Source organism: Astyanax mexicanus, chromosome 1, assembly GCF_023375975.1.
Source record: "Astyanax mexicanus isolate ESR-SI-001 chromosome 1, AstMex3_surface, whole genome shotgun sequence".
NCBI lineage: Eukaryota > Metazoa > Chordata > Actinopteri > Characiformes > Acestrorhamphidae > Astyanax > Astyanax mexicanus.
In genome coordinates this window covers 120,361,601-120,388,101 of record NC_064408.1, presented here as the reverse complement: position 1 = coordinate 120,388,101, position 26,501 = coordinate 120,361,601, and the positions used below count along the sequence as shown (strand labels likewise).

Sequence of the window (26,501 nt, the reverse complement as noted above, 5' to 3'; positions counted from 1 at the left end):
ATGTGTGTGTGTGTGTGGTTGTCTCCGCAGTGCCGGCCAAGATCGTGAACATCTCTCAGGACAAATCGGTGAACGAGGGCGACGACGTGAACCTGTTCTGCCTGGCGGTGGGGCGTCCGGAGCCCACCATCACCTGGAAGGACTTCAAATGTGAGTCTCCCGCCGGTCTGAGCCGGGACTTCGCGGCTATCTCCCAATCAAATCAGCCGTAATTACGGCCATAACCAGCGCCATAATCATCAACATCTGTCATCATCGCCTCCACCACTGTCACCGCCACCGCCGCCGCAATACTAATAATCATGTTTGTCATTAAGGCACTATTTATAACTTCCATCATCATTGATATAAATCACGTTCATTACGGGTGGTCATGATGGAGCACCTATTAGAACTCATTATCGTCCCGTGATTTTTATTTTTTTTTCCTTTCGCGAAATATGACTGTTCGCCAGCACGCCTGGCAACCCGATCGGAAACCAGTCAACTGCGCTCATTTATATTTCATTCTGAATCTTCGTCCTCTGAAAGCTTACAATCCTTCCGCCAAATTCTTCCGAGCCAATTGGCTACAAAAATCTGGTTTCAAAAAGAGGCGGGGTCTGACTTCAGATGTATCGGAGGAGGCGTGCACTTGTCCTGACCCTTGTTGTGGCAAATTGGCTAAGCTAAATTAAAGCAAAAACAAATAAATGATAAATAAATAAATAAATAAATAAATCATAAAAAAGAAACAGTAGCAGTATTTGGAAAGGAAAAAAAGTGCTGTTTATGAAATCAATCCCAGGATGTGCTCCTTTATCATCAGCAGCCAGAGTCTGAGAGAGCACAACTAGCCAATTATCTGCGCTCCTTTATTTTTCATTCTGAAACCTTGTCCCTCGATTATAATCCTTGCAGCGATTTCCTCTGAGCCCATTAGCTACAAAAATCTGGTTCCTTTAATTTTAGATGTATCAAAGGAGGCATACACTTGTCCTGACCCTTCTTGTGGCTAATTGGTTGAACTAAATTATGTATAAATAAGTAAGTAAATAAATAAATAAATATTGGGTTGGTCAGCATTCTTACTGTAAACTGTAATGATGGTTATGATTGGTTACAATTGCCGGTTAATATCTCAGGATATGCTCCTTCCCCATCAGCAGCCGGAGTCCGAGAGAGCACAAGTAGCCAGTCAAATAAACTCAAATAAACTATTTTGTTCTGAAACTGGGTCCTCTGGAAGCTCGCAGTGGCGTCACTTAGACTATAGGGTATAATCCTTCCACCAAATTCTTCCAAGCCAACTGGCTCCAAAAGTTCGGTTCCTTCACATGTATCACAGGAGGCGTGCACTTGTCCTGACCCAAATCAAGCCCAGGATGTGCTCCATCAGCATCAGCAGCCAGAGTCCGAGAGAGCACAACTAGCATCCTGAAACCTTGTCTTCTAGAAGCTTGCGGTGGCTTCGCTTAGTCCATTGAGTATAATCCTTCCATCAAATTCTTCTGAGCCTATTGGCTACAAAAATCTGGTTCCAAAAAGAGGCAAGGTCTGACTTCAGATGTATCGGAGGAGGCATGCACTTGTCCTGACCCAAATCAAGCCCAGGATGTGTTCCATTGGCATCAGCAGCCGGAGTCTGAGAGAGCACAACTAGCTAGTCATTTATTCTCATTTATATTTTATTCTGAAACCTCGTCTTCTAGAAGCTCTTATTGGTGGCTTCGCTTAGTCTGTCGAGTATAATCCTTCTGCCAAATTTCCCCAAGCCAATTGGCTACAAAAATCTGATTCCAAAAAAACAGTGTATTGGCCAATACTCAATGATTTTTTTTCAGTATTGGGAAAAAAGTGCTATTTATGAAATCAAGACAAATTCAGATAACAAATTTTAGCCAAGTTCCTTTTTTGTCATTTGGACTAAAATAAATGATGCATTTTTATTGGATAATATGAAAACCCTTCGCCATCAGCAGTCAGAGTTCGAGAGAGCACAACTTGCCATTCATCTGCACTTATTTTTATTTTATTTTGAAACTTCGTCCTCTGGAAGCTTCTGGTGGCGTCACTTAGACTATAGGGTATAATCCTTCCGCCAAATTTTTCAGAGCCAATTGGCCACAAAAATCTGATCTGGTTCCAAAAAGAGGCGAGGTCTGACTTCAGATGTATCAGAGGTGGCATACACTTGTCCTGACCCAAATCAAGCCAAGGATGTGCTCCATCTGCATCAGCAGCCGGAGTCTGAGAGAGAGCACAACTAGCTGGTCATTTACGCTTATTTATATTTTGTTCTAAAACTTTATCCTCTGGAAGCTTGCGGTGGCGTCGCTTAGTCTGTCAAATATAATCCTTGCGGTTCATTCCTTCAAGCCCATTGGCCCCAAAAAACAGGTTCCAAAAAGAGGTGGGGTCTGACTTCAAGTGTATCGGAGGAGGTGTTCACTTCTCCTGACCCTCCTTGTGTCAAACTACTTGGTTAAACTTGGTTAGAAAATCATCAGGCACATAATTAAATACATAATATAAATTATCAGTATTGGATTGGTATTGACTGATAAACCAATTTTTTTGACTAATCAGCTTCCAAAAAGTTTTAACTCGCCTTAAATTCAGTGTTTTTTTAATATTTAAAAAATTTAAGTCACTCAAACAATGAAGAAAAACGTATGGAATTATTTAGAATATGTTTTATATTGTTTTATATTTTACATTCTTCAAAGTAGAACCTCTTGCTTAGATTAGACAGCTTTGTACATCTTCAGCTTTGTGAGACACAGGCTTTCAGTTAACAGCTGTGCTGATGTTCTAATCCATATTATGGCATGAACTAATGAACTAAGTAAAAAAGAAGAAAGTCTTAAAGGAAAAATGAAGGTCAGTCGATCCAAAAAGAAAAAAATCAAGAACTTTGAAAGCATCCTCAAGTGCTTTAAAGCCAGTATAACAATATATTTAATAATAAAGGCTTATGCTCCTTCGGCATCAGCAGCAGGAGTCAGAGAGAGCACCATTTATATTTCATATAAAGGCATTTGCTGACACTGCTGAGTATTATCCTGCCAGAAAACACTGCAAGAACCGCTCCGGTCTGGGGGGAGTTAGACCCGTGGGAGGAGTTAACTCACACTCACACAAACACTGTCACAAGCGTACAAACAAGCAACTTTAAAAAAAAAACATAATTTTAAACAAGCTTTATCTCCTGCAAGATCTGCAGAACATGAGGGGGTTGGGGGGGGGGGTTACTACAGTACATAAAAAATTAATATGAATATGAGATGAAGAGAGCTATGGAGATATGGATGGAGAAATATCATGTTTTTATGTTTTATGGTTTTTTTTTTAGTTCTGGACCTACTTAAAGTTTATCCCCCTCATTAATTATACATGTTCACATCGTCGACGTGCTGGATGTTGGGAGAAATGGGCAGTGTGAAGATATGAAGCTCTTGGACGAAGGCCAGATCGTTAGGGCCAGACGAGCTAAAGACTACGTTGGATCTTCTCCAAAATAAGGGTCTTGTAAGGCTTGGTCAGCAGTGATGAGCACTAACGATGGTGGTCTGTCCAAGATCTGGCAACAGGGTGTTGGGTTCCTGAGGCTAATCAAGGCTATCGCATCTCAAATATGCATTCAATCAATAAATCCAAGGAGAATACTGTAAAAAATCTGGAGCTTGGGTCTAAATTGTGCCTTCCAAATGGACAATGATTCCAGGAATACCTCAAATATCATCAAAACTGTTGGTAGAAATGTTGGTTATCTCTAATTTTCAGGACTAATTATTCTTCAGACAACTTTCTACTTCTACTTCTACTTCCCAGAGAGGGTTAAACAGGGTTACGCTTATTTGACATCAGCAGCAGGAGTCAGAGAGAGCCAATACATGTAAAAACAGTGTAACTATTGGTGAACGTATCACCAGTACACATATCACAATATTTTCCCCATCAACTGTAATAAATATGTAATAATGTGTACTTCACCATTAGTTACAATGTTATTATATGGATAATTAATGTGTAATTACACAGTTATTAGAGATTTTAATCATAAAGTGCGACCAAAAACCATAAATTCGTCACTTTATCTGGTTAGATGCCTTATTTCAAAGCCCAAAAAGTCAACATAACAATACATTTAATAATAAAGTGACACAGAGGGTTAAAAGGGGGTTATAATCCTTCGGCATCAGCAGCAGGAGTCAGAGAGAGCACCATTTCTATTTTATATAACTGCATTCGCTGACACAGCTGAAAAAAGGACAATGATTCCAGAAATACCTCAAAAATCATCAAAACTGTTGGTAGAAATGTTGGTTATCTCTAATTTTCTAGACTAATTATTCTTCAGACAACTTTCTACTTCTACTTCTACTTCCCAGAGAGGTTTAAACAGGATTACGCCTATTAGACATCAGCAGCAGGAGTCAGAGAGAGCCAATACATGTAAAAACAGTGTATCTATTGGTGAACATAACACCAGTAGATAGACATATCACAATATTTTCCCCATCAACTGTAATAAATCTGTAATAATGTGTACTTCACCATTAGTTACAATGTTATTATATGGATTATTAATGTGTAATTACACAGTTATTAGAGATTTTAATCATAAAGTGCGACCAAAAACCCTAAATCAGTCACTTTATCTGGTTAGATGCCTTATTTCAAGGCCTATAAAGTCAACCTAACAATACATATCCAAGGAGGATACATAACCCCACTTGTTTTTTTCAAAAGTTTTAAGAAAGCTGATGTTTGGGTCTTATTGTGTCTTTTAAATGGACAATGATTCCAAGCCTACCTCAGCTATGATCAATACTTTGTTACGTTAGTTAACTAGAAATGCTGGTTATCTATATTTTACTTGTCACACCTAAGCCTTTAAGCACATGGCCTTGTTTTGTTATAGTCCTGACTCTGCTCTAGCCCCGCCCTAGCCATTAGAGTTGTCACCTTGTGTCTTGTTGGTAACCCCGCCCCCTCATTACCGGCCTCACGTGTTCCTCACCCATCTCTTGTATTTAACCCCCTCTGCTTGAAGTATTTTGTGTGCTTATGATACTATGTTTGCGTGTCAGGTTTGTTTCAGTTCTTTATCCATGTGTCATTTTCAATCTATTAGGTTTCTTGTGCTCTTAGTTTTTGTAAGGCTTAGTTCTTGTTTTTTTTTTTTTTTCATTAAGTTATCCTAGCCCTTGTTTTCTATTAATGCTTTAATTCTCCTTATTTTGTTATAAATATAAATATTTCTACCTGCATTTACGTCCATCCTCTCCTCCTTCCTGCGTGACATTGCTGAGGAAATTATTATTTTTCAGACAGTATATTTCACACAATTATCTGAACTTCCTACTCCTTAAATAAAAAAAAAATAGCCTTTAATAGTTACTCCTATTTCATTTCAGCTTGTTTTCATTCTGGCTTCTCATCATTCAATAAAACCCCCATCCAGATACATCTCTCCATCCAGATAGAGTGATAGATCTGATTGTGATTGGATGTAGAGAAGTATACACATGTACCATGTCACATTAAATCACCTCAACATGCCTTTTACAATCATTTAATCCACTTTAGGCAATGCTGAAATCATTGATGCAAACTGTACAGCGGGCAAGACTTTCATTGTTTTTAACTTTAATTACAAGAGGATATACTTTAGAGTAGTGAGAGGTGAAATGAGTTTTGATTAGAGCCAGGATGCACGTTCTCTTACTCACTGACTGAACACATCCCTAATATATCTCTAATATATTTAGTTTTCCCTATATATATTCAGTTTTACTGAACGAGAGCGGCTGGTGGAGCAATGGAGACTTCAGAAGGGGAAACTCAGAGCTCAGTAGCTCCTCCATTCAGTCATAGTAAAAACAAAGAAACGAAGTTATGAAATTTTCTGACTGAACATAACCTGTTCACACCCTCCCTGTGTAAATGATTCTTCCTCATGAACATATCACCAGTAGATAGACATATCACAGTATTTTCCCTATCAACTGTAATAAATCTGTAATAATGTGTAATTACAATGTTATTATATGTATTATTAATGTGTAATTACAAGTTATTAAGGATTTTATTCATAAAGTGGGACCAAACACCCTCATTCAGTCATAGTAAAAACAAAGAAACGAAGGTATGAAGTTTCTGACTGAACATAACCTGGATTCGGATTCATCGGCTCTGAATCCCCAAATTTACGGACATAAGCGTAACTTGAAAAAGCCTTTTCATTGTTGAAAATGTAAAATGCTGCTGAACCTAATTGGCTACTATAATATGCAGGATATAGCACTGACTATTAAACAGGCCTGTATAAAATCTGGAACATATCAAGAAAAACAAATCGAGATATTATTTTTTATCCATATCGCCCAGCCCTACTGTGGAACACCTGAACATCAGTTATACCTTATATCCGTCTCGTTCAGCAGACTCATGCATAATCACATAAACCAGCACCAAACCCCCCCCCCCCCCCCCCTCATATCTAATTAGCGTCACTACCTCCAGTGTATCAATCAATCCCCAGTGTGCAGCAGTTAATTTAATTACATGTCCATCTGCTCCACTATACGTCTTGTTTCCAGCGCGTTTCCGTTCCACTGATTTCTCTTTCGCTTCTGTTAATTTCCAGTGTGAAGCCATTAGCCACTGGAGCTCTGATTGGACAGCTATGGGATCCATATCTACGAGCTAATCACTCACGCTCTGTCGTCCTGTAGAACACGCTAGTCGGTTAGCATGTCCTCGAAGCAGGTCTCATTATCAAGGACAAATGTGCGGGTGTGAAAACGCTTCACGCGGTGACGATAAGTGCTGGAACTCGCGGTGGCCATGACTACAGTACAAATATAGCCGCTTAATTTAACGTCCAAACCCAACAGTGATCCTACGTGTGCTATATGAGCTTTAAGTGGAATAATTGTCATGGTAAAATAGTGGAAATCTAAAGGAATTATGTTTTTTTAGGGAACATTTGGCATTTGCATTTTAGGTCTTTCATAAACCATCATAAAACAGTGTGCCAGGCATCAGGCGGTTTATTCACAAGCATTCACTTCCCCGCTAAGCTCTGGGTTTACTGCAGGCAAATCTGTCCACTCAGCTCTTCACACACCCCAAAACACTCCCCAACATCCCCCAACACCCCCAAACACCACAGCAGGGGCTAACGGATGAAATTGGTTTAGAGAAAGAACCTTCACATAGTGAACAGAAGAGGCTACCAGTATCTCCTGCAAAGCACTGCGCTGTTAAAATACCAACACGCCAAAGTCTGAGCTCATCTGAGAGATAAAGAGGGGCAGAGAGAGTAAAAGACACAGAGAGAGAGAATGAGAGATCAAGAGGGTTAGAGAGACAGGTAGAGAGTGAGAGAAAGGGAGAATAAAATGGTAGAGAGAAAGATGGGTTCAGAGACAAAGAGAAATATATATATATATATATATATATATATATATATATATATAGAGAGAGAGAGAGAGAGAGAGAGAGAAAGAAAGAAAAAAGAAAGAAAGAAAGAAAGAAAGAAAGAAAGAAAGAAAGAAAGAGTGGGTAAGAGACAGGTACAGGAATAATAAGAGACAGGGAGAAAGAAAGAAAGAGACAGGTACAGGAATAATGAGAGACAGAGGGAGAAAGAAAGAAAGAAAGAAAGAAAGAAAGAAAGAAAGAAAGAAAGAAAGAAAGAGTGGGTAAGAGACAGGTACAGGAATAATGAAAGAAAGAAAGAAAGAAAGAAAGAAAGAAAGAAAGAAAGAAAGAAAGAAAGAAAGAAAGAAAGAAAGAGACAGGTACAGGAATAATGAGAGACAGAGGGAGAAAGAAAGAAAGAAAGAAAGAAAGAAAGAAAGAAAGAAAGAAAGAGAAAGAGAGTTAGAGAAAGAGAAAGAAAGAGTGAGAAGAGAAGAGAGAGAGAGATAGATAGGGAAAGAAAGAAAGAAAGAAAGAAAGAAAGAAAGAAAGAAAGAAAGGTACAGGAATAAAGAAAGAAAGAAAGAAAGAAAGAAAGAAAGAAAGAGTGGGTAAGAGACAGGTACAGGAATAATGAGAGACAGAGGGAGAAAGAAAGAAAGAAAGAAAGAGAAAGAGAGTTAGAGAAAGAGAAAGAAAGAGTGAGAAGAGAAGAGAGAGAGATAGATAGGGAAAGAAAGAAAGAAAGAAAGAAAGAAAGGTACAGGAATAAAGAAAGAAAGAAAGAAAGAAAGAAAGAAAGAAAGAAAGAAAGAAAGAAAGAAAGAAAGAAAGAAAGAGTGGGTAAGAGACAGGTACAGGAATAATGAGAGACAGAGGGAGAAAGAAAGAAAGAAAGAAAGAAAGAAAGAAAGAAAGAAAGAAAGAAAGAAAGAAAGAAAGAAAGAAAGAGAAAGAAAGAGTTAGAGAAAGTGAGGTAGAGAGAGAAAGAGTGAGAAGAGAACGAGAATGAGAGAGGGAGAAAGAGTGAGTGAGAGAGAGGTAGAGGGAAAACAGTAAGAGAGAGAATGAGAGAAAGTGAGACAGGTAGAGAGAGAGAGGATGAGTGAGAGGTCGAGAGAAAGAGAAATAGAGGTAAAGAGACAGATAGAGAAAGTTAGGGAAAATAAGAAAAAGAGATTAAAATGGTAGTGTGAAAGATGAGTTCAGAGACAAAGAGATAAAGCAAAACATAACATATATATGAGAGAGAGAGAGAGAGAGAGAGAGAGAGAGGTATAGTTAAATAGATTGAGAGCGTTGGAGCAAGAGAGAGAGAGAGAGAGAGAGAGGTAGAATAGGGAAGTGAAAGTATAAGAGGAACACATTGTTATTCTGGAGGCGTTTCCGCGGCGGTGCCGGTGGCTGTCAGCACAGCGGTGAGGGCGGCCGAACGCCCAGAGACTGAGAGAACCATCTGGACCAGAAACCAGAGCCTGCAGGAGACCGGACATCACGCTCCAACCACTGTCCATCATCCCCTCCCCTCAGCCCCTTCCAGCTCCGCCCACCCGCCCCCCACCGATACACAACACAGCCCTCTAAACACCCAATCAGAGAGCGCAGATGTTCACAACAGATAAAACACAGACAGCAGCTCATCTGCTTAGAGTTTATGAAGTAAAAAGCTGACTTTAATCGGTTGCCAAGTATAATATAAAAATTGGCCCAAGCTTTATGTGCCAACACCCTGGTTGCCAAGTATAATACGTGAATTGGCCCAAGTTGCATGTGCCAACACCACGGTTGCTGAGTATAATATGAGAATTGGCCCATGTCACATGTGCCAACACCCTGGTTGCCAAGTATAATATAAGAATTGGCCCAAGCTGCATGTACCAACACCCTGGTTGCCAATTATATTATAAGACTCTGCCCAAGCTGCATGTGCCAACACCCCGGTTGCCAAGTATTATATGAAAATTGGCCCAAGCTGCATGTGCCAACACATCGGTTGCCTAGTATAATATGAGAATCGGCCTAAGCTGCATGTGCCAACTCCCAGGTTGCCAAGTATAATATGAGAATTGGCCCAAACTTTATGTACCAACACCCAGGTTGCCAAGTATAATATGAGAATTGGCCCAAGCTGCATGTGCCAACACCCCGGTTGCCAAGTATTATATGAAAATTGGACCAAGTCACATGTGCCAACACCCAGGTTGCCAACTATAATATGCGAATCAGCCAAAGCTGCATGTGCCAACACCCCAGTTGCCTGGTATAATATAAGAACTGGCCCAAGCCGAATGTGCCCACACCCAGGTTGCCAAGTATAATATGAGAATCGGCCCAAGCTGCATGTGCCAACACCCTGGTTGCTGTGTATAAGATGAGAATTGGCCCAAGCTGCATGTGCCAACACCCTGGTTACCAAGTATAATATGAGAATCTGCCCAAGCTGCATGTGCCAACACCCCGGTTGCCAAGTATTATATGAAAATTGGACCAAGCTGCATGTGCCAACACATCGGTTGCCAAGTATAATATGAGAATCGACCCAAGCTGCATGTGCCAACACCCCAGTTGCCAATTATAATATGAGAATTGGCCCAAGCTTTATGTGCCAACACCACGGTTGCCGTGTATAATATGAGAATTGGCCAAAGCTTTATGTGCCAACACCACGGTTGCCAAGTATAATATGAGAATTGGCCCAAGTCACATGTGCCAACACCCTGGTTGCTTTGTATAATATGAGAATTGGCCCAAGTTACATGTGCCAACACCCCGGTTGCCAAGTATAATATGAGAATCGGCCCAAAGCCACATGTGCCAACACCCTGGTCGCCAAGTATAATATATGAATTGGTCCAAGCCACATGTGTCAACACCCCGGTTACCAAGTATAATATGCGAATCGGCCAAAGCTGCATGTGCCAACACCCAGGTTGCCAAGTATAATATGAGAATCTGCCCAAGCCGCATGTGCCAACACCCCAGTTGCCAAGTGTAATATGAGAAAAGGCCCAAGCTGCATGTGCCAATACCCCGATTGCCAAGTATAATACGAGGATTGGCCCAAGCTTTATGTGCCAACACCACAGTTGCCAAGTATAATATGAGAATTGGCCCAAGCCGCATGTGCCAACACCTCGGTTGCCAAGTGTAATATGAGAATCGGCCCAAGTCACATGTGCCAACACCCCAGTTGCCAAGTATTATACGTGAACTGGCCCAAGCCACATGTGCCAACACCCCGGTTGCCAAGTATAATATGAGAATTGGCCCAAGCTTTATGTGCCAACACCCTGGTTGCTGAGTATAATATGAGAACTGGCCCAAGCCAAATGTGCCCACACCCCGGTTGCCAAGTATAATATGAGAATTGGCTCAGCTGCATGTGCCAACACTCCGGTTGCTGTGTATAATATGAGAATTGGCCCAAGTTACATGTGCCAACACCCCGGTTGCCAAGTATAATATGAGAATTGGCCCAAGTTACATGTGCCAACACCCTGGTTGTTGTGTACAATATGAGAATTGGCCCAAGCCGAATGTGCCCACACCCCGGTTGCCAAATATAATATGAGAATTGGCCCAATCTGCATGTGCCAACACCCCGGTTGCCAAGTATAATGTGAGAGTTGGCCGAAGCCACATGTGCCAACACCCCGGTTGCCAAGTATAATATGAGAACTGGCCCAAGCCGAATGTGCCAACACCCTGGTTGCCAAGTATAATATGAGAATTGGCCCAAGCTTTATGTGCCAACACCACGGTTGCCAAGTATAATATGAGAATTGGCCCAAGTCACATGTGCCAACACCCTGGTTGCTTTGTATAATATGAGAATTGGCCCAAGTTACATGTGCCAACACCCCGGTTGCCAAGTATAATATGAGAATCGGCCCAAAGCCACATGTGCCAACACCCTGGTCGCCAAGTATAATATATGAATTGGTCCAAGCCACATGTGTCAACACCCCGGTTACCAAGTATAATATGCGAATCGGCCAAAGCTGCATGTGCCAACACCCAGGTTGCCAAGTATAATATGAGAATCTGCCCAAGTCACATGTGCCAACACCCCAGTTGCCAAGTATAATACGTGAACTGGCCCAAGCCGAATGTGCCCACACCCCGGTTGCCAAGTATAATATGAGAATTGGCTCAGCTGCATGTGCCAACACTCCGGTTGCTGTGTATAATATGAGAATTGGCCCAAGTTACATGTGCCAACACCCCGGTTGCCAAGTATAATATGAGAATTGGCCCAAGTTACATGTGCCAACACCCTGGTTGTTGTGTACAATATGAGAATTGGCCCAAGCCGAATGTGCCCACACCCCCGTTGCCAAATATAATATGAGAATTGGCCCAATCTGCATGTGCCAACACCCCGGTTGCCAAGTATAATGTGAGAGTTGGCCGAAGCCACATGTGCCAACACCCCGGTTGCCAAGTATAATATGAGAACTGGCCCAAGCCGAATGTGCCAACACCCTGGTTGCCAAGTGTAATATGAGAAAAGGCCCAAGCGAAATGTGCCAACACCCCGGTTGCTGAGTATTATATGAGAACCGGCCCAAGCTGCATGTGCCAACACCCTGGTTGCCAAGTATAAGATGAGAATTGGCCCAAGTTAAATGTGCCAACACCCCGGTTGCCAAGTATAATAAGAGAATTGGCCCAAGCTGTATGTGCCAACACCCCGGTTGCCAAGTATAATATGAGAATTGGCCCAAGCCACATGTGCCGACACTCCAGTTATCAAGTAAATATGTAAATCGGCCCAAGCTGCATGTGCTAACACCCTGGTTGCTGTGTATACTATGAGAATTGGCCCAAGCTTTATGTGCCAACACCCCGGTTGCCAAGAATAATATGAAAATTGGCCCAAGCTGCATGTGCCAACAACCAGGTTGCCAAGTATAATGTGAGAATTGGCCCATGCTACAGGTGCCAACACCCTGGTTGCCAAGAATAATATGAAAATTGGCCCAAGCCACATGTGCCAACACCCCGGTTGCCAAGTATAATATGAGAATCGGCCCAAGCCACATGTACCAACACCCTGGTTGCTGTGTATAGTATGAGAATTGGCCCAAGTTACATGTGCCAACACCCCGGTTGCCAAGTATAATATGACAATTGTTCTGCTTTCATGTGGTGACATTTTCCTGCATTTATTGTAGTGTATTTTTATTAATGTGGAGATAATGTGCACTTTTTTTGACATTTTTAAATGATGTAATTTTTGTTACATAATTAAATTAGTATCAATTAGCAACAACAAGCCACACCCCCTTTTTTCTATTCACCTGTTAAACAAAGCACTTGCAGTCTTTGACAGAGCGTATCCGCAGACGGGCGTACAGACGCCTGTCAGAAATAAGTATCACGTGTCACGAACAGCATCGTCCCTGTCCATCAGCATGCTCTCTCTCTCTCTCAGCATTCACAAACACACACTCTCACACACACACACACACACACTTTCACCAGACACATACAAAACGTCTTTGATCCATTAACACTTCACATCTGTCTATATCAGCAAGAACAGCCCCTCCACCTGATCTCCCGAGATGAGACACGGTGGCGGCGCTGAAAGGCTCGCGCTTTATTGGCTAAATATCACTCGCCGTGACACCACAGAGGACTTCAGATAAAAGACAAACGAGGCTCAGCCCACTCTATCTCTCTCTCTCTCTCCCTCGTTTCGAGAACAAGGCCTGCTAAATCTACCCATCATCACCGCAGCCCACCGATCCATCGCTATCTCCAGGCTTTTTCAGCCCATTTCCATCAGCCGAGCTGCTCCTTTGGAGAGGTCGTCGAGTGTCAGCTCCTATTCCACCAGCCACTCACGTCCCTCTCACACAAAAACATCAGCACTTTACTGCTGCTGAGATCAAACGCAGGACAGAACAACCAGAAAATGTGATGTATTTCGATATAACTGTATGTACACCCATCAGCCATAGCATTATGATCACATCCTTGGTCATAGAAATGTTGGTTATCTATACTCTACTGGAGTAATTATAACTATTTCGACCATTCCGACACCCTATTGGTTAATCCCCCCCCCCCCACACACTCCAGCAAGAACATAGCAGACGTACGTAGTCTAGTATGAAGATGATCTGTGCAGAGACTCAAGAGAACTCCAGACAAACTCCAGTCCAACTAAACTTTACCTTTAATATATTTACATTCTACTAAAATAAATACATTTATTTATAATTAGCATCTATGCAGCTGAAACACTAGAGAACAGCCTAGCGCAAAATCCCAAATTATATTTTCAACATGAACATTTCAATAATAGAACATTATAGTCATTATAGCTCTTAGTAAAATGTGTTTTGGGGAGGGGGGTTGTAGTGGACTCTAGGACTCTATGGTTTAGTCTAATTTAGTCTTTTTTTTTCTCCTTACATTTCTTTTAGTTTTATACTTAAAGTAGTTTTTAAAGCAGTAATTTTTTAAACACTTTTACTTAAACAGTAAAAAGCTTGAGTTGACACTTTAACTTCTACAGAAGTATTTTATTAAACATTAGTATCTATACTTCTACCCACAAAGTAATAAATGTCAATACTTTTTACGACTAGTTTTAGAAGAAGTCCTGGAAGATTCTGGGGGTCCTTGTAAAAAAATGAAGATATAAGACATTTTAACGATCTAGATGAGGTCTAGATTGTTTTATCCAGATGATTATACAATTAGGTTGACGCATCTTGGATGGTGAAGTCTTTGCCTTTGAATTGCTTTTTCTGGCAGTCAAGCCTGGAGTCTGCTTCTAACCCTGGTTAGCACTGCTTGAGGAGCATTAGCATTAGCTGCTAACTGAGCTAAGCGCTAGCTCTTTCGCCATTCAGAGGTGAGTATATCGTACTCTTCACGTTTATTGGGTTAAAACAGGCTACATAGGATGAACCACTAGCTAATGTCTCCCTGGCTTACTGGAACACTCAGGGTTCCTCAGTGTTGCGCTGTCAGGTGGCACTAGCTGCTAACTGCGGATAGCTCTAGCGGTTAGCTGCTAATGCTAATGCTGCTGCACCCAGCTTTAGTGGAAATACTGTAAATAAACAAAAGAGCTTTACTCGCCCAAATAAAGAGTTTTCAGGAGAGAAATCTCTGTAGATTATTATCTAGCACTTTTTTAAGAATTACAGTTTTGTTTACTTAGTTTAGCTTAGCTTTACAGATCTTGTCTCAGCGGTGAGATCTGCTGAATTAGAAGGAAAATATGGCGATACCCCTGTAACTTACTAGTGTCTCATAAGATATGCCTTATAATCTGGTGTGTTTTATGTATGAAAATAGACCAGAAAATAGATGTTTATTGATAGTGAGCCTTATAATCTGAAAAATATGGTAAGTTGTGAGGCGTATTTTAGTATTTTAAACTCTAGTATCTATACTTCTAGCTACAGAATAATAAATATCATTATATTTCAAAAGTTAAAAAATGCAGATCTGTAAAAACTGGATTTTTTTATATTTTTTATATTACTTATATATTTTTAAAGTGATAAAATTAAGAAATTTCTTGACACCCACTATTTTTGATTATAATTTTTGGTATAATTGATGCTCATTCACAGCAGATCTGATACAGCATTGCCCTCCTGTTTTTTCCGGCGGCTGGAGCCGGGTGCTGAGTGTGGTGGCTGGGACTGACGCGGTGGAGCCATGTTTAATAACTTAATAGAATGAGTGAATAGCATTGGCGTAGCCGGAGCCCCGGCGTGCGCTCGGCGGAGCGGCGGCTGCAGCTGCAAATAATCGGCTCCAGCTCAGTGGCTGTGCTAATAATCCTCCGCTATAATCTTCAATTAGAACAGCCGCCCAGAAAAAATCTGCTCCCCCTCGCGGCTTCCTGAATTACGACCGCTGGCGCCGCCCGCGGCCCACCGCTCACCCAATCGCCCGGCGGCAGGTGTGGAGAAAAACAAACACTTCTAAAGAGGATTTCGTGGATGTTTTATTTTTGTCTGCCATCAAGCAGACGCAGTTTAATTTTCTTTATTGTTTTTTTTAGAATTATTCACAATAACTTTTTTTAGAATTATTTACAATAACTATAATTCCCTTACTAAATCACTCAAATCAATCACTAAAATCACTAAAATCTAAGCTTTTGCTGCTGGTGCACTGCTGGTCAAAAGTTTTAAGATACTCCAATTCCCCCCCCCCCCCCCCTTTATTTTTGCCATTTAATCTTTTAAGGTTCAGTGAAAATGGTATAAAATCCAGTGTACAAAAAGTTTGCAGTAAACTGTCAAGCCCTTAAGTTTTTTAAGTCATTTTTTTTTGAGATAATAAGTATTTTTTGATATTCTAAGTCAGTATTTTGAGATTCTAAGTCATTATTTTGAGATTCTAAGTCATTATTTAGATATAGCAAGTCAGTATTTTGAGATACTAAGTATTTTTTGAGATACTAAGTCATTATTTTAAAATAGCATGTCAGAATTTTGAGATACCAAGTACTTTTTGAGATTCTAAGTCATTGTTTTGAGATACGAAGTCATTATTTTGATATAGCAATTTTATTTTGTTTTTTAGAATTAAAAGTATTCACAATAATGATAATTTCATTAAAATGCCATTAAACACTGTTAACCCAAAGAACCCACACTGCAATACCAAATAAGTTCACTGAACTCAAAACTGATTACCTAAAATGATTAAAGTTCATGTAATATGACTTTGAAGTACATTGAACTTAATATATACAGTGGTAAGAAGAAGTATGTGAACCCTTTGGGATTATTTGAATTTCTGCATAAATTGGTGATTAAATGTGTTTTAATCTTCATCTACGTCACAACAAAAGACAAACACAGTCTGCTTAAACTAATACCACACAAATAATGATATGTTTGCATGGTTTTATTAAACACAACATGTTAACATTCACAGTGAGGGTGGAAAAAGTATGTGATCCCCTAGACTAATGATTTTTCTAAGAGATAATTGTGAGAGCAGGATGTGATGAGATTAAAGGATGTGTTGGTTAAAGCTGCCCTGCCCTACAAAAACACACACCAGTTTTGAGTTTGCTGTACTTATGAAGCATTGCTTGATGTGAATCATGCCTCTTACAAAAGAGCTCTCAGAAGATCTACGTTCAAGAATTGTTGACTTGCATGAAGCTGGAAAGGGTTACAAAAGTATCTCTAAAAGCCTTGATGTTCATGTGTCCACGGTAAGACAGACGCTCTTCAAATGGAGAAAGTTCAGCACTGTTGCTGCTACTCTCCCTAGGCGTGGTAAAGTCCTGTAAAGATGACTGCAAGAGCACAGCGCAGAATGATCAATGAGGTGAGGAAGAATCCTAGAGTGTCATCTGAAGACTTAAAGAAATCTCTGGCACATGCTAACATTTTGGTTGACAAACCACAATAAGGAAAACATTAAACAAGAATAGAGTTGGAGAAAAATAAAAATATGAAAAGACAGCAATTCACACCAGATATCCTGAGAATATTATAGCTGAACTGAAACAGTTTAGTGAAGAGGAATGATCCAGAATTCCTCCTGACTGTTGTTCAGGTCTGATCTGTAACTACAGGAAACGATTGGTTGAAGTTTTTGCTGCTAAAGAGGATCAACCAGTTATTAAATATAAAGATTTACATACTCCCCACCCCCCCCCCCCACTGTGAATGTTAACATGTTGTGTTTAATAAAACCCATGCAAACATATAATTTGTTTGTGTGGTATTAGTTTAAGCAGATTGTGTTTGTCTATTGTTGTGACGTAGATAAAGATCAGAAAACATTTAATCACCAATTTATGCAGAAATCTAAAAAAAATCCCAAAGGGTTCACTTACTTTTTCTTGCAACTGTATGTTACATCGGTGTTATTAAGAATTACATAACAATTGTTTTATAATTTCTGCCAACTTAACCAGAACACAGAACATATAATAGTATATTATCTTTTGTTCAATCAATTTCTTTGCATAATAATGCACTTATTAATGCATATTAACTCACAATAGTAATTTTTTAAAACAGGCTTAATTTTTCGAGTTCAGACAAATGGGGAGTTTACAGTGCATGGTGATACATGTGATAATTTGAAAGCTGTGACATATATACTGAAAATCCTGAGAACATCACTTCAAGACAGTGTCTGGATCTGTGTTCATTCATCTCACCTTATTTACAGAATGTAGGAGAAACTAAACGTCTCCGGATTAGTCTCAGTTTCAGCAGTGAAGAGAAAAATAAGGATGGGATTAGTCTGGACGGGATTAGTTTCTCAGGGTGTTCTGGGGTAATTTTCTCTTTTATTGGGAGTCCTCTGTGATTTTATTCCCATCCAGAACCACCATGTACGTGTTTTTCTCAGACGTCCTCTGAGAAAATTACAAGCTGAATTGTCTACAGTTTTTCTCTGTGATTCTCCGGTAATTTTAGTCCTGTCCGGATCCACATCTCTGAGTTTCGTCACCTTGCGTTTAATAAAGTAGCTATTTGTCCAGTGCCGCACACCGTAATTACACTTTGGACTGTGTTTCCACGGAGATCCATGTTAAAAACGCAACAGCGAGTGGAAATGGAGGAGCTACTGAACGCCACAATGTTATGTGACCAAGAAAAAAGCCTAAAAACTCACTGGTCCTCCTGTTTTTTTCAATTGCAGTCTGGATGCAGGAGTTTTTTTACTGAGAGGAAGTGATTATCAGTAATAAAGTCATTGATAAAATGAAGATAAAATAAAAATGTAAATGCAGCTTGTCTTGGCCATACAGCACTGCTACTGGACTAATTACTAAACAATAGGGATGTTTTAATGCTGTACTTAATGCTCTACTTCATTTACTACACGACGCTACGTCTACTGGAGGTTATGAAAGCTGGCAGAGCTTCTCGCCGGCCAACGTCCAAACGATCACAGCACCACGGCCAAATCAGGCTGCAATTAGACCTGACGAGCTTCAGCAAATAGTTTGATCAAAAGCGTCGGGACGTCTGACGGTGAGTGAAAGCCAGCAGCCGCTAATTAGCACGCTCTCATTAGCATAAATCCCAGGCCCACTGCACTTCAGTCATTATCTGCAACAGGAGAGAGTTTGACTAACCTGCTCTTTTAACATCTTCCTGAACACACACTCTGATGACCACCAAGGTTATAATTGTTTTATTAGAATTTTTAATTATAGTTTCATTTTATTTAATCTTTACTTTTTTCGTTTTCAATTACTTCAATTCATTTTCAGAGTGAATTTGCTAGTTTCTGTTATTTTGAATGTTTTTATTAGTACATAGTTTCAGTTAGTTTTGATTACAGAGTATCGCAAGAGTGAGTACACCCCTCACATTTCTGCAGATGATAAAATAACATTTTCAAGTCAGTATTTGGAGATACTAAGTATTTTGTTTGAGATACTAAGTATTTTTGGAGATACTAAGTCATTATTCTGATATAGCAAGTGAGTATTTGGAGATACTAAGTATTTTTGAGATACTAAGTGTTTATTGAGATTGTTTTTTGAGATTTCAGTCATTATTTTGAGATACTAAGTCATTATTTTGATATAGCAAGTCAGTATTTTGAGATACTAAGTCATTATTTTGATATAGCAAGTCAGTATTTTTTGAGATACTAAGTAATTTGTTTGAGATACTAAGTATTTTTTGAGATTCTAAGTCATTATTTTGAGATAATAAGTCATTATTTTGAGATACTAAGTCATTATTTTGATATAGCAAGTCAGTATTTTGAGATACTAAGTCATTATTTTGATATAGCAAGTCAGTATTTTTTGAGATACTAAGTAATTTGTTTGAGATACTAAGTATTTTTTGAGATTCTAAGTCATTATTTTGAGATAATAAGTCATTATTTTGAGATACTAAGTCATTATTTTGATATAGCAAATCAGTATTTTGAGATACTAAGTCATTATTTTGATATAGCAAGTCAGTATTTTTTGAGATACTAAGTAATTTGTTTGAGATACTAAGTATTTTTTGAGATTCTAAGTCATTATTTTGAGATAATAAGTCATTTTTTGAGATACTAAGTCATTATTTTGATATAGCAAGTCAGTATTTTTTGAGATACTAAGTAATTTGTTTGAGATACTAAGTATTTTTTGAGATTCTAAGTCATTATTTTGAGATAATAAGTCATTTTTTGAGATACTAAGTAATTATTTTGATATAGCAAGTCAGTATTTTGAGATACTAAGTGTTTTCTTTTGAGATACTAAGTAATTTGTTTGAGATACTACATATTTTTTGAGAATCTAAGCAAATATTTGTAGATATTAAGTCATTATTTTCAGATGTTAAGTCATTATTTTGAGATTCTAAGTCATTAATTTGATATAGCAAGTCAGTATTTTGAAATAGTAAGTAATAAATTTTTGAGATTCTAAGTCATTATTTTCAGATTCTAAGTCATTATTATGAGATACTAAGTCATTATTTTGAGATACTAAGTCATTATTTTGATATAGCAAGTCAGTATTTTGAAATACTAAGTAATACTTTTTTTGAGATTAAGTACCAAGTATCTCAAATAGTAAGTAATAACATTTTGACACAATGAAAAGTAGTCTGTGTGCAGCTTATATAACAGTGTAAATTTATTCTTCTGAACCAAACTAATTAATCTTGGTCTCATCAGACCATAGGACATGGTTCAAGTAATGCATGTCCTGTGTTGACATGTCTTCAACAAACTGTTTTCAGACTTTCTTGTACGCAGACTTCAGAAGAGGCTACCGTTTCTGTTAGTCTCAGTTAACAAAAACTAATGTTTTCTTTCTTTGAGTTTTTGTTATTTCGTTCGTTTTCGTTAAGGAAAATAACCTTAATGCCCACTTATATCTGACTGTCTGTCTCACTTTCTGTCTGTCTGTCTGTCTTTACATACAGATGGCCGGATGTACGAGGGAGAGTTCCTGGACATCACCGATATCAAACGACATCAGGCCGAGGAGTTTGAATGCATCACTAACAACGGCGTGGCCCCGCCGGACACGCGCCGCGTCAAGGTCACCGTTAACTGTGAGTCTGGTCACACACACCCTCTCACACACTCTCACTCGCTTCACACACGTGTGGACACACTCCAGCATTTTAATAAGTCACTCTTTAATCAGGGCCGGAGAGCTTCCTCTTTAGGTAGGCAGGAGGCGTTCACCCCCACTCAAAAGGACATTAATAAGCACTAGACCAGCACCAGACCTGCATACCGACACTGTCCAATGTAAAACTAGTATCTCCATTTTTGTCGATTTTTTGTTTATTACATAATTTGAACAGACAAACTGTGTTTTACACTGTGTCAAAATTTCTTGATGAACGGATCAATAAAAATACCTAAAAATGACTTGAAATAAGCTCTTTTTACATTGACTTCCATTGAAAGTTAAGAAGGTTTTTTCTCTCTGCTGTAAAGTTGCTTTTTTATAATATATTTAATTTTTTTATCCCAATTTCCCTCCAATTTACCACTCATTAGGACTCCTACCTATCACTAGTTATGCCCCCCAACACCAGGAGGGTGAAGACTAGCACATGCCTCCTCCGATACATGTGAAGTCAGCCACCTACCCATCGGAGGAAAGCGCAGCGACTCGGTTCTGATACACCAGCTCACAGATGCAGCCTTGAGCTGATCAACATCACCCTAGGAGTGATGAGGGGAAAGAAAGAGCACCATCTACTGTACCCACCCACAGAGAGAGAGAGCAAGACCAACTGTGCTCTCTCAGGGCTCCGGCAGCTGGTGGCAAGCTGCATGACCGGGATTCAAACCAGCGATCTCCCGATCATAGTGGCAGATACTTGTTTTTTAATTGGAAAGCGATGATATACCAGTACAGTGTTTCCTAACTGTGATGATACCGGGTACCATTGGTGGTACTCAAAATATCCCAAGGTGGTACCCTAACTAGATGACCTCAGAAAAAAAAAAATCTGCTTCCTTTAAAATACTAAGTACTGAAATCTATACATTTTTTATCTATAATTTTCCTAACATTATATTAATTAGTGTTTAGTGCTTCACAAGTTAGAACCTGTAATTACAGTGGTGTAAAAAGTATTTTGTTCTTTACAGAATTTCTTTTTGCATTTGAATTTTTGTCATAATTACCTTTTTTGTTGTTTATTATTAAACAAACTTTAATATCAGACAAAAAATATCCTGAGAGGTTCTTACTGAGTAAAACAGCTGTTTTATAAAAAAAAACATGCTTTTCCTTTTTTCAGAGTAACTAATAGTAAAAGTTAAGTGTATTATTTTTCTAATCTGTGTAATAGAGAGTGTTAATATTGGGAGATCTCAGTTTCACATTAGAAGATTCAGAGAATCTGGATTAATGCCTGTGTGTAAAGGACTAAAGGCCTAAAGTCAGTATTAAGATGCTAGGGATCTTCGGGCCCTCAGGTGGCTCTGCATTAAAAACAGGCTTTACTGATTCTGTAATAGAACACAATACAGTTCACTGTGCTATAATCCACAAATGTAGGATAAAGCTGGATCATAAGGAGAAAAAAACCTCATACCGTAAACGTAGTGTCGTGAAAAAAGTATTTTTTTTTGTTTTTTGTATTTTTGTCATACGTACAGTTTTTAGATTCTCTTTTTTTTAAAGGATAATTTCATTTATTAATAGAAAAAATATATATCAAGACCAATTTTGCCCTGTGTAAAAAAATTGATTTGGAAGATTTGGACTTCCTGGTGTGATTCAGGTCATTGTCCTGCTGCAGAACCCAAGTTTCAGTTTTCAGTATGATGTTCTTTTCATGAATTTATGGGTTAGTTTTATGCCAGTTATAATGGGAAACACACCCTTTCAAAAACAATATTCCTGGGGAAAGTGCTGGGGATCCTCAAGATGTTAGCTGGCAAACGTGAAATGGGCTTTTTGTTCTTTCTGGTCAACGTTTGTATGATAATCTGAAAAATGTAGGTATGATAAAAAAAGAAAAAACAATATAAAACTGTAAGGGATATTTTTAAATGCTATTTTTATTTTATATATAATGTTTTGTGTGACCACCCGTATTATTATTCAGAACTGCTTTAACTCTCTTAGGCATGGAATAAATCATAGCTTGCTTTCCTCCACCCTCCACGTGAGGATGCCCCACAGGTGCTCAATTTGGTTTAGGTCGGAGGAAATACCGTACGTCACCAGTCAATCAATTTAATGTTTCACATTGAAGGTGTGTTTGGGGTCGTTATCATGTTAGAAAACTACCATGCGACCCAGTTTCCAAAAAAAAAAAGGGATCACACTCTGTTTGGCAACTGTAGGCAAGAAAAGCTGTCTGCTTGCCTTTAGCAAACTGTTTACAGGCTTTCTTGTGCATCAGCTTTAGAAGAGGCTTACTTCTGGGACACAGACCACGTAGACGTAGAGTTGATGCAGTGTGTGGTGTTTGTTCTGAGCATTGCAGGCTGACCTCCTATTTCTACATTTTTCAAAATGCACAAAAGGCATGTAGTATTTTTTTTTTCTTTTTTTTTTTCTTTAAGACTTGATTTCTTTGGTTGACCCTGGCAAGGTCTGTATGACCTTGGCCACTGTGCTGTATCTCAGTTTTAGTATGTTCGCAGTCTTTTTATAGTCTAGGTCATCTTTGTGAAGAGCAAAACTTCTATTTCTCATATCCTCAGAGAGTTATTTGCCATGAGTTGCCATGTTAAATCCAGTGGCCAGTATTAGAGAAATTAACACAAAACACCACATTTTAAAACAGTACATCTATGCTGCTTACAAAGCTCTACACTGATTACTATAAGTTATATCCAAGTTTCTTTTCTATAGTGTTGTTCCAGATGTAGTAAAGCTAATATAAGGTATAATAAAATATTGGCGGAAATGTGAGAATCTTTTATATATTTTATATTTGACTTAACCCCTTTTTATAACAACATAAGCATCATGCATGATGATGCAAATGAGCACAGAGCATGGCCTACATAAAAACGTTCAGCCATTTACCCAATTTACACAGTTTTCCCATTACCCCAGATGTCGTCTCTGATCAAACGCTGCTGTCTAAACTTAGTTCTGCATTAGAGGTCATCTCTAATAGACTTACTTATGGGGTTTCTGACACAGTGTGATGAACTGTTATCTATAAATATGAACTAAAATACATAAAAAGCTGAGAATAATGTCTGTTATCTCACTGCTAAGAACCTGGGAAATTATTCTAAATTCTATATCTGGATATGCGCAATATAGGTTCATATAACTATAATGCAAATTAGTGGCTATATATAGGATATATACCTGCACCCAGCAGAGGAAGATTAGCCTCATGGGTATTCCTGCAGATTTCTGTCTTGGTAAAGATGATAAATGAATAATTTTTTTATGTATTTATTTTTTATACAATTCATTTTTTTATTCTAATGTTTTAAATTATTATTTTATATTCCTGTGTTCTTAGCTCATTAATATTCATTTTATCATTTTTTTTTTATTCTGATCAATTTACTTTACTATTATTATATTTCCTATATATTTGATAGAATTTTATTTTATATTATATGTGTAATTTTCGTTTTAAGGTCTTTTAGAATTTATATATATATATATATATATATATATATATACCATTCCGTCGTGGCGAGTGCTGTGTTCTTTGGGGTGACTTGTTGGGGAAGCAGCATTACTGTGAGAGACTGTAACAGGCTGGATAAATTGATCAGAAAGTGTGGTTCTGTGATGGGTGGGAAAGTGGACTATGTGGGGGATCTGGTGGAGAAGAGGGTGAGGCGTCTGTTGCAAACCATCCTTAACAACAACAGACACCCTTTACATGAGACTCTGGCTGCTCAAAAAAGCAGCCGCAGTAACAGGCTCCTTTCGCTGCGACATAAAACTGAGAGGTTCAGAAGGTCGTTCATTCCTACTGCCATAAGGCTGTACAACACCTCTTGTTGACGTGTGTACTCTGTGGTTGTGTTTTTTTTTTTTTTTTGTATATTTTTGTATAGTTGTTGCTGCTGGACAAATGAATTTCCCCTGTGGGGATTAATAAAGTATCTATCTATCTATCTATCTATCTATCTATCTATCTATCTATCATATATATATATATATATTAATCTATATTTAAAGTTAGTTAGTATTTCTTTTATTTAGTATTTTTTACTATTTTGTTCCGTAATATTTTTAATTGCTTATTAAATGTTTTTAATCACTTTTATGCTGTAAATGTTTGGTAACATTGTAAATGAGGGACACCCTTAATGCACTGTATTCCAGAGTGAAAATAAAGGTTGATTGATTGATACCAATTTCCAAAAAAAAAATCATCATACTGAACATAAAATGTAGTGTGGTAATGTGGTAGTGTGATTAGTGTGATTAGTGTGATTAGTGTGATTAGTGTGATTAGTGTGATTAGTGTGATTAGTGTGATGGTCTGGAGCTGCTGGATAACTTGCTGTAATAGATGGAAGCAGGAATTCTGCTGTTTATCAGACAATCCTGAAGGAGAATATCCAGCCATCTGTTCTTTAGTGACCTCAAGCTCAGGAGTACTTGGGTTCTGCAGCAGGACAATGACCCAAAGCACACAAACAAGTTCAAGTTCAGCTCTGAATGGAATAAAAATAAAAATAAACTAAATGAAGGTTTTGGAGGAGTGGTCTAGTTAAAGTCTGGATGATTGAGATGATGTGGATGATCTTAAACAGGATGTTTATGCTGGAAAATCCTCCAATGTGTCTGAATTAAAATAATTCTGTAAAGAAGAGTGGAACAAAATTCCTCCACAGAGATGAGAAAAACCCGTTGCTGTTTATCAGAAAAGCTCGATTTGGGTTGGTTTGGATAGATTGTTCTCCTTAAAAAGCACTGGTCCCACTTTAAAATAAGACTACCTTCATAAAGGGTTTATAAATGTTTTTTAAATGAGTTTACCAATGGTTATTAATGAGGCGGCAAATACTGTATAACCTATGAATAATCAGTTAGTAAATATAAAAAATATAAAACAACACAGACAGAAATGGCAACAGTGAGCTGAAAATTTGCAAAGTAATGATTAAACAGCATTAAACCTGTCCTATTAATAAAATTGTAATTATGTTTAGTTATTTACTGTAAATTAAATGACTAAGGAAACAACGGATCACTTTTGCCTTTTTAATTAATGTGTTTTAACCTGCTTTAAGCATTTAAAACCTAATCAATAATATTTAATAATCTAATTTATAAACCATTTATAAATCCTTTATATAGGTAGTCTTATTTTAAAGTGGTACCAAAGTACTTTTTTATATGTTTTATATGGTAATTTGTGTAAATTTCAATTTGTAAATCTTCTAAAAGCTTTTTCTTTCTTCCCCTCAGATCCACCTGTAATCACAGACGTGAAAAACATGCCGGCTCAGCTCGGGAAGACGGCCATCCTGCGCTGTGAAGCCATGGCTGTACCCACGGCGTCCTTCGAGTGGTACAGGGACGACCGGAGGTGAGAGTCTCGACCAGTGAATGAACCCTGGAGTGAATAGTTCACTGACGAGGGGGAAGTCTTTTCAAGAAAAGCTTCAGATGATACCTTTTTATGAAGCCTTTAACCCTTAGAACCCTACGGACGGATTTCCTCTGTCTAAAATCTCACCTTGTTCTCAGCTTAATTACTCAGGAGTTCCTTCACACATAAACATAATCCATATATGGTTAAAAAGGGCGGAGCTTACTCTTTCTAAAAATAGTGATCACATCCCAGTGCGGTAAAGCTAAATCTACAAGAAACCCATTGAGAAAAACACCTAAAAAAGTGAAAAATCTTTTTCCCCAACCAATATTATTTACCTTTAGTGCTTCAAACATATTTATATGATTTTCAAACCAAATAATATCAGTAAATAAAGACTCAAAAGTGTCTGCAGAAAAAAAGTGTGAAACTACCTGCTTTACTCAAACTAAAGCTATAGGTATGGTGTGCGCACTACTTTATATAGTTTTTTATATTTTACTCGCACATTTTTACTAAGTAGTTATTTTGCACTAAACATTTTTTTTAACATTTATTTAGACTAAAAAGTTTAAATTTTTGTATATAGTTTTCTTTGTGTGTCCTGAT

The 26,501-nt window shown here is 38.3% G+C and overlaps 1 protein-coding gene and 1 long non-coding RNA gene across 2 annotated transcripts in view; both read left to right on the top strand.

Annotated features, from left to right (window-relative positions):
• Positions 1-26,501, top strand: part of iglon5 (IgLON family member 5) — a 318,662-nt gene that overhangs the window by 276,026 nt on the left and 16,135 nt on the right. Inside the window, exons 4-6 of the mRNA XM_022673935.2 lie at positions 31-150; positions 20,313-20,444; positions 25,766-25,886. Coding sequence (XP_022529656.2) covers positions 31-150; positions 20,313-20,444; positions 25,766-25,886 — 373 coding nt within the window. The remainder of the gene's footprint in view (positions 1-30; positions 151-20,312; positions 20,445-25,765; positions 25,887-26,501) is intronic.
• LOC125784424 (uncharacterized) lies at positions 7,516-7,951 on the top strand. The gene is made up of 3 exons (XR_007427222.1): positions 7,516-7,565; positions 7,610-7,705; positions 7,794-7,951. It is a non-coding gene; the product is annotated as an uncharacterized LOC125784424 (long non-coding RNA).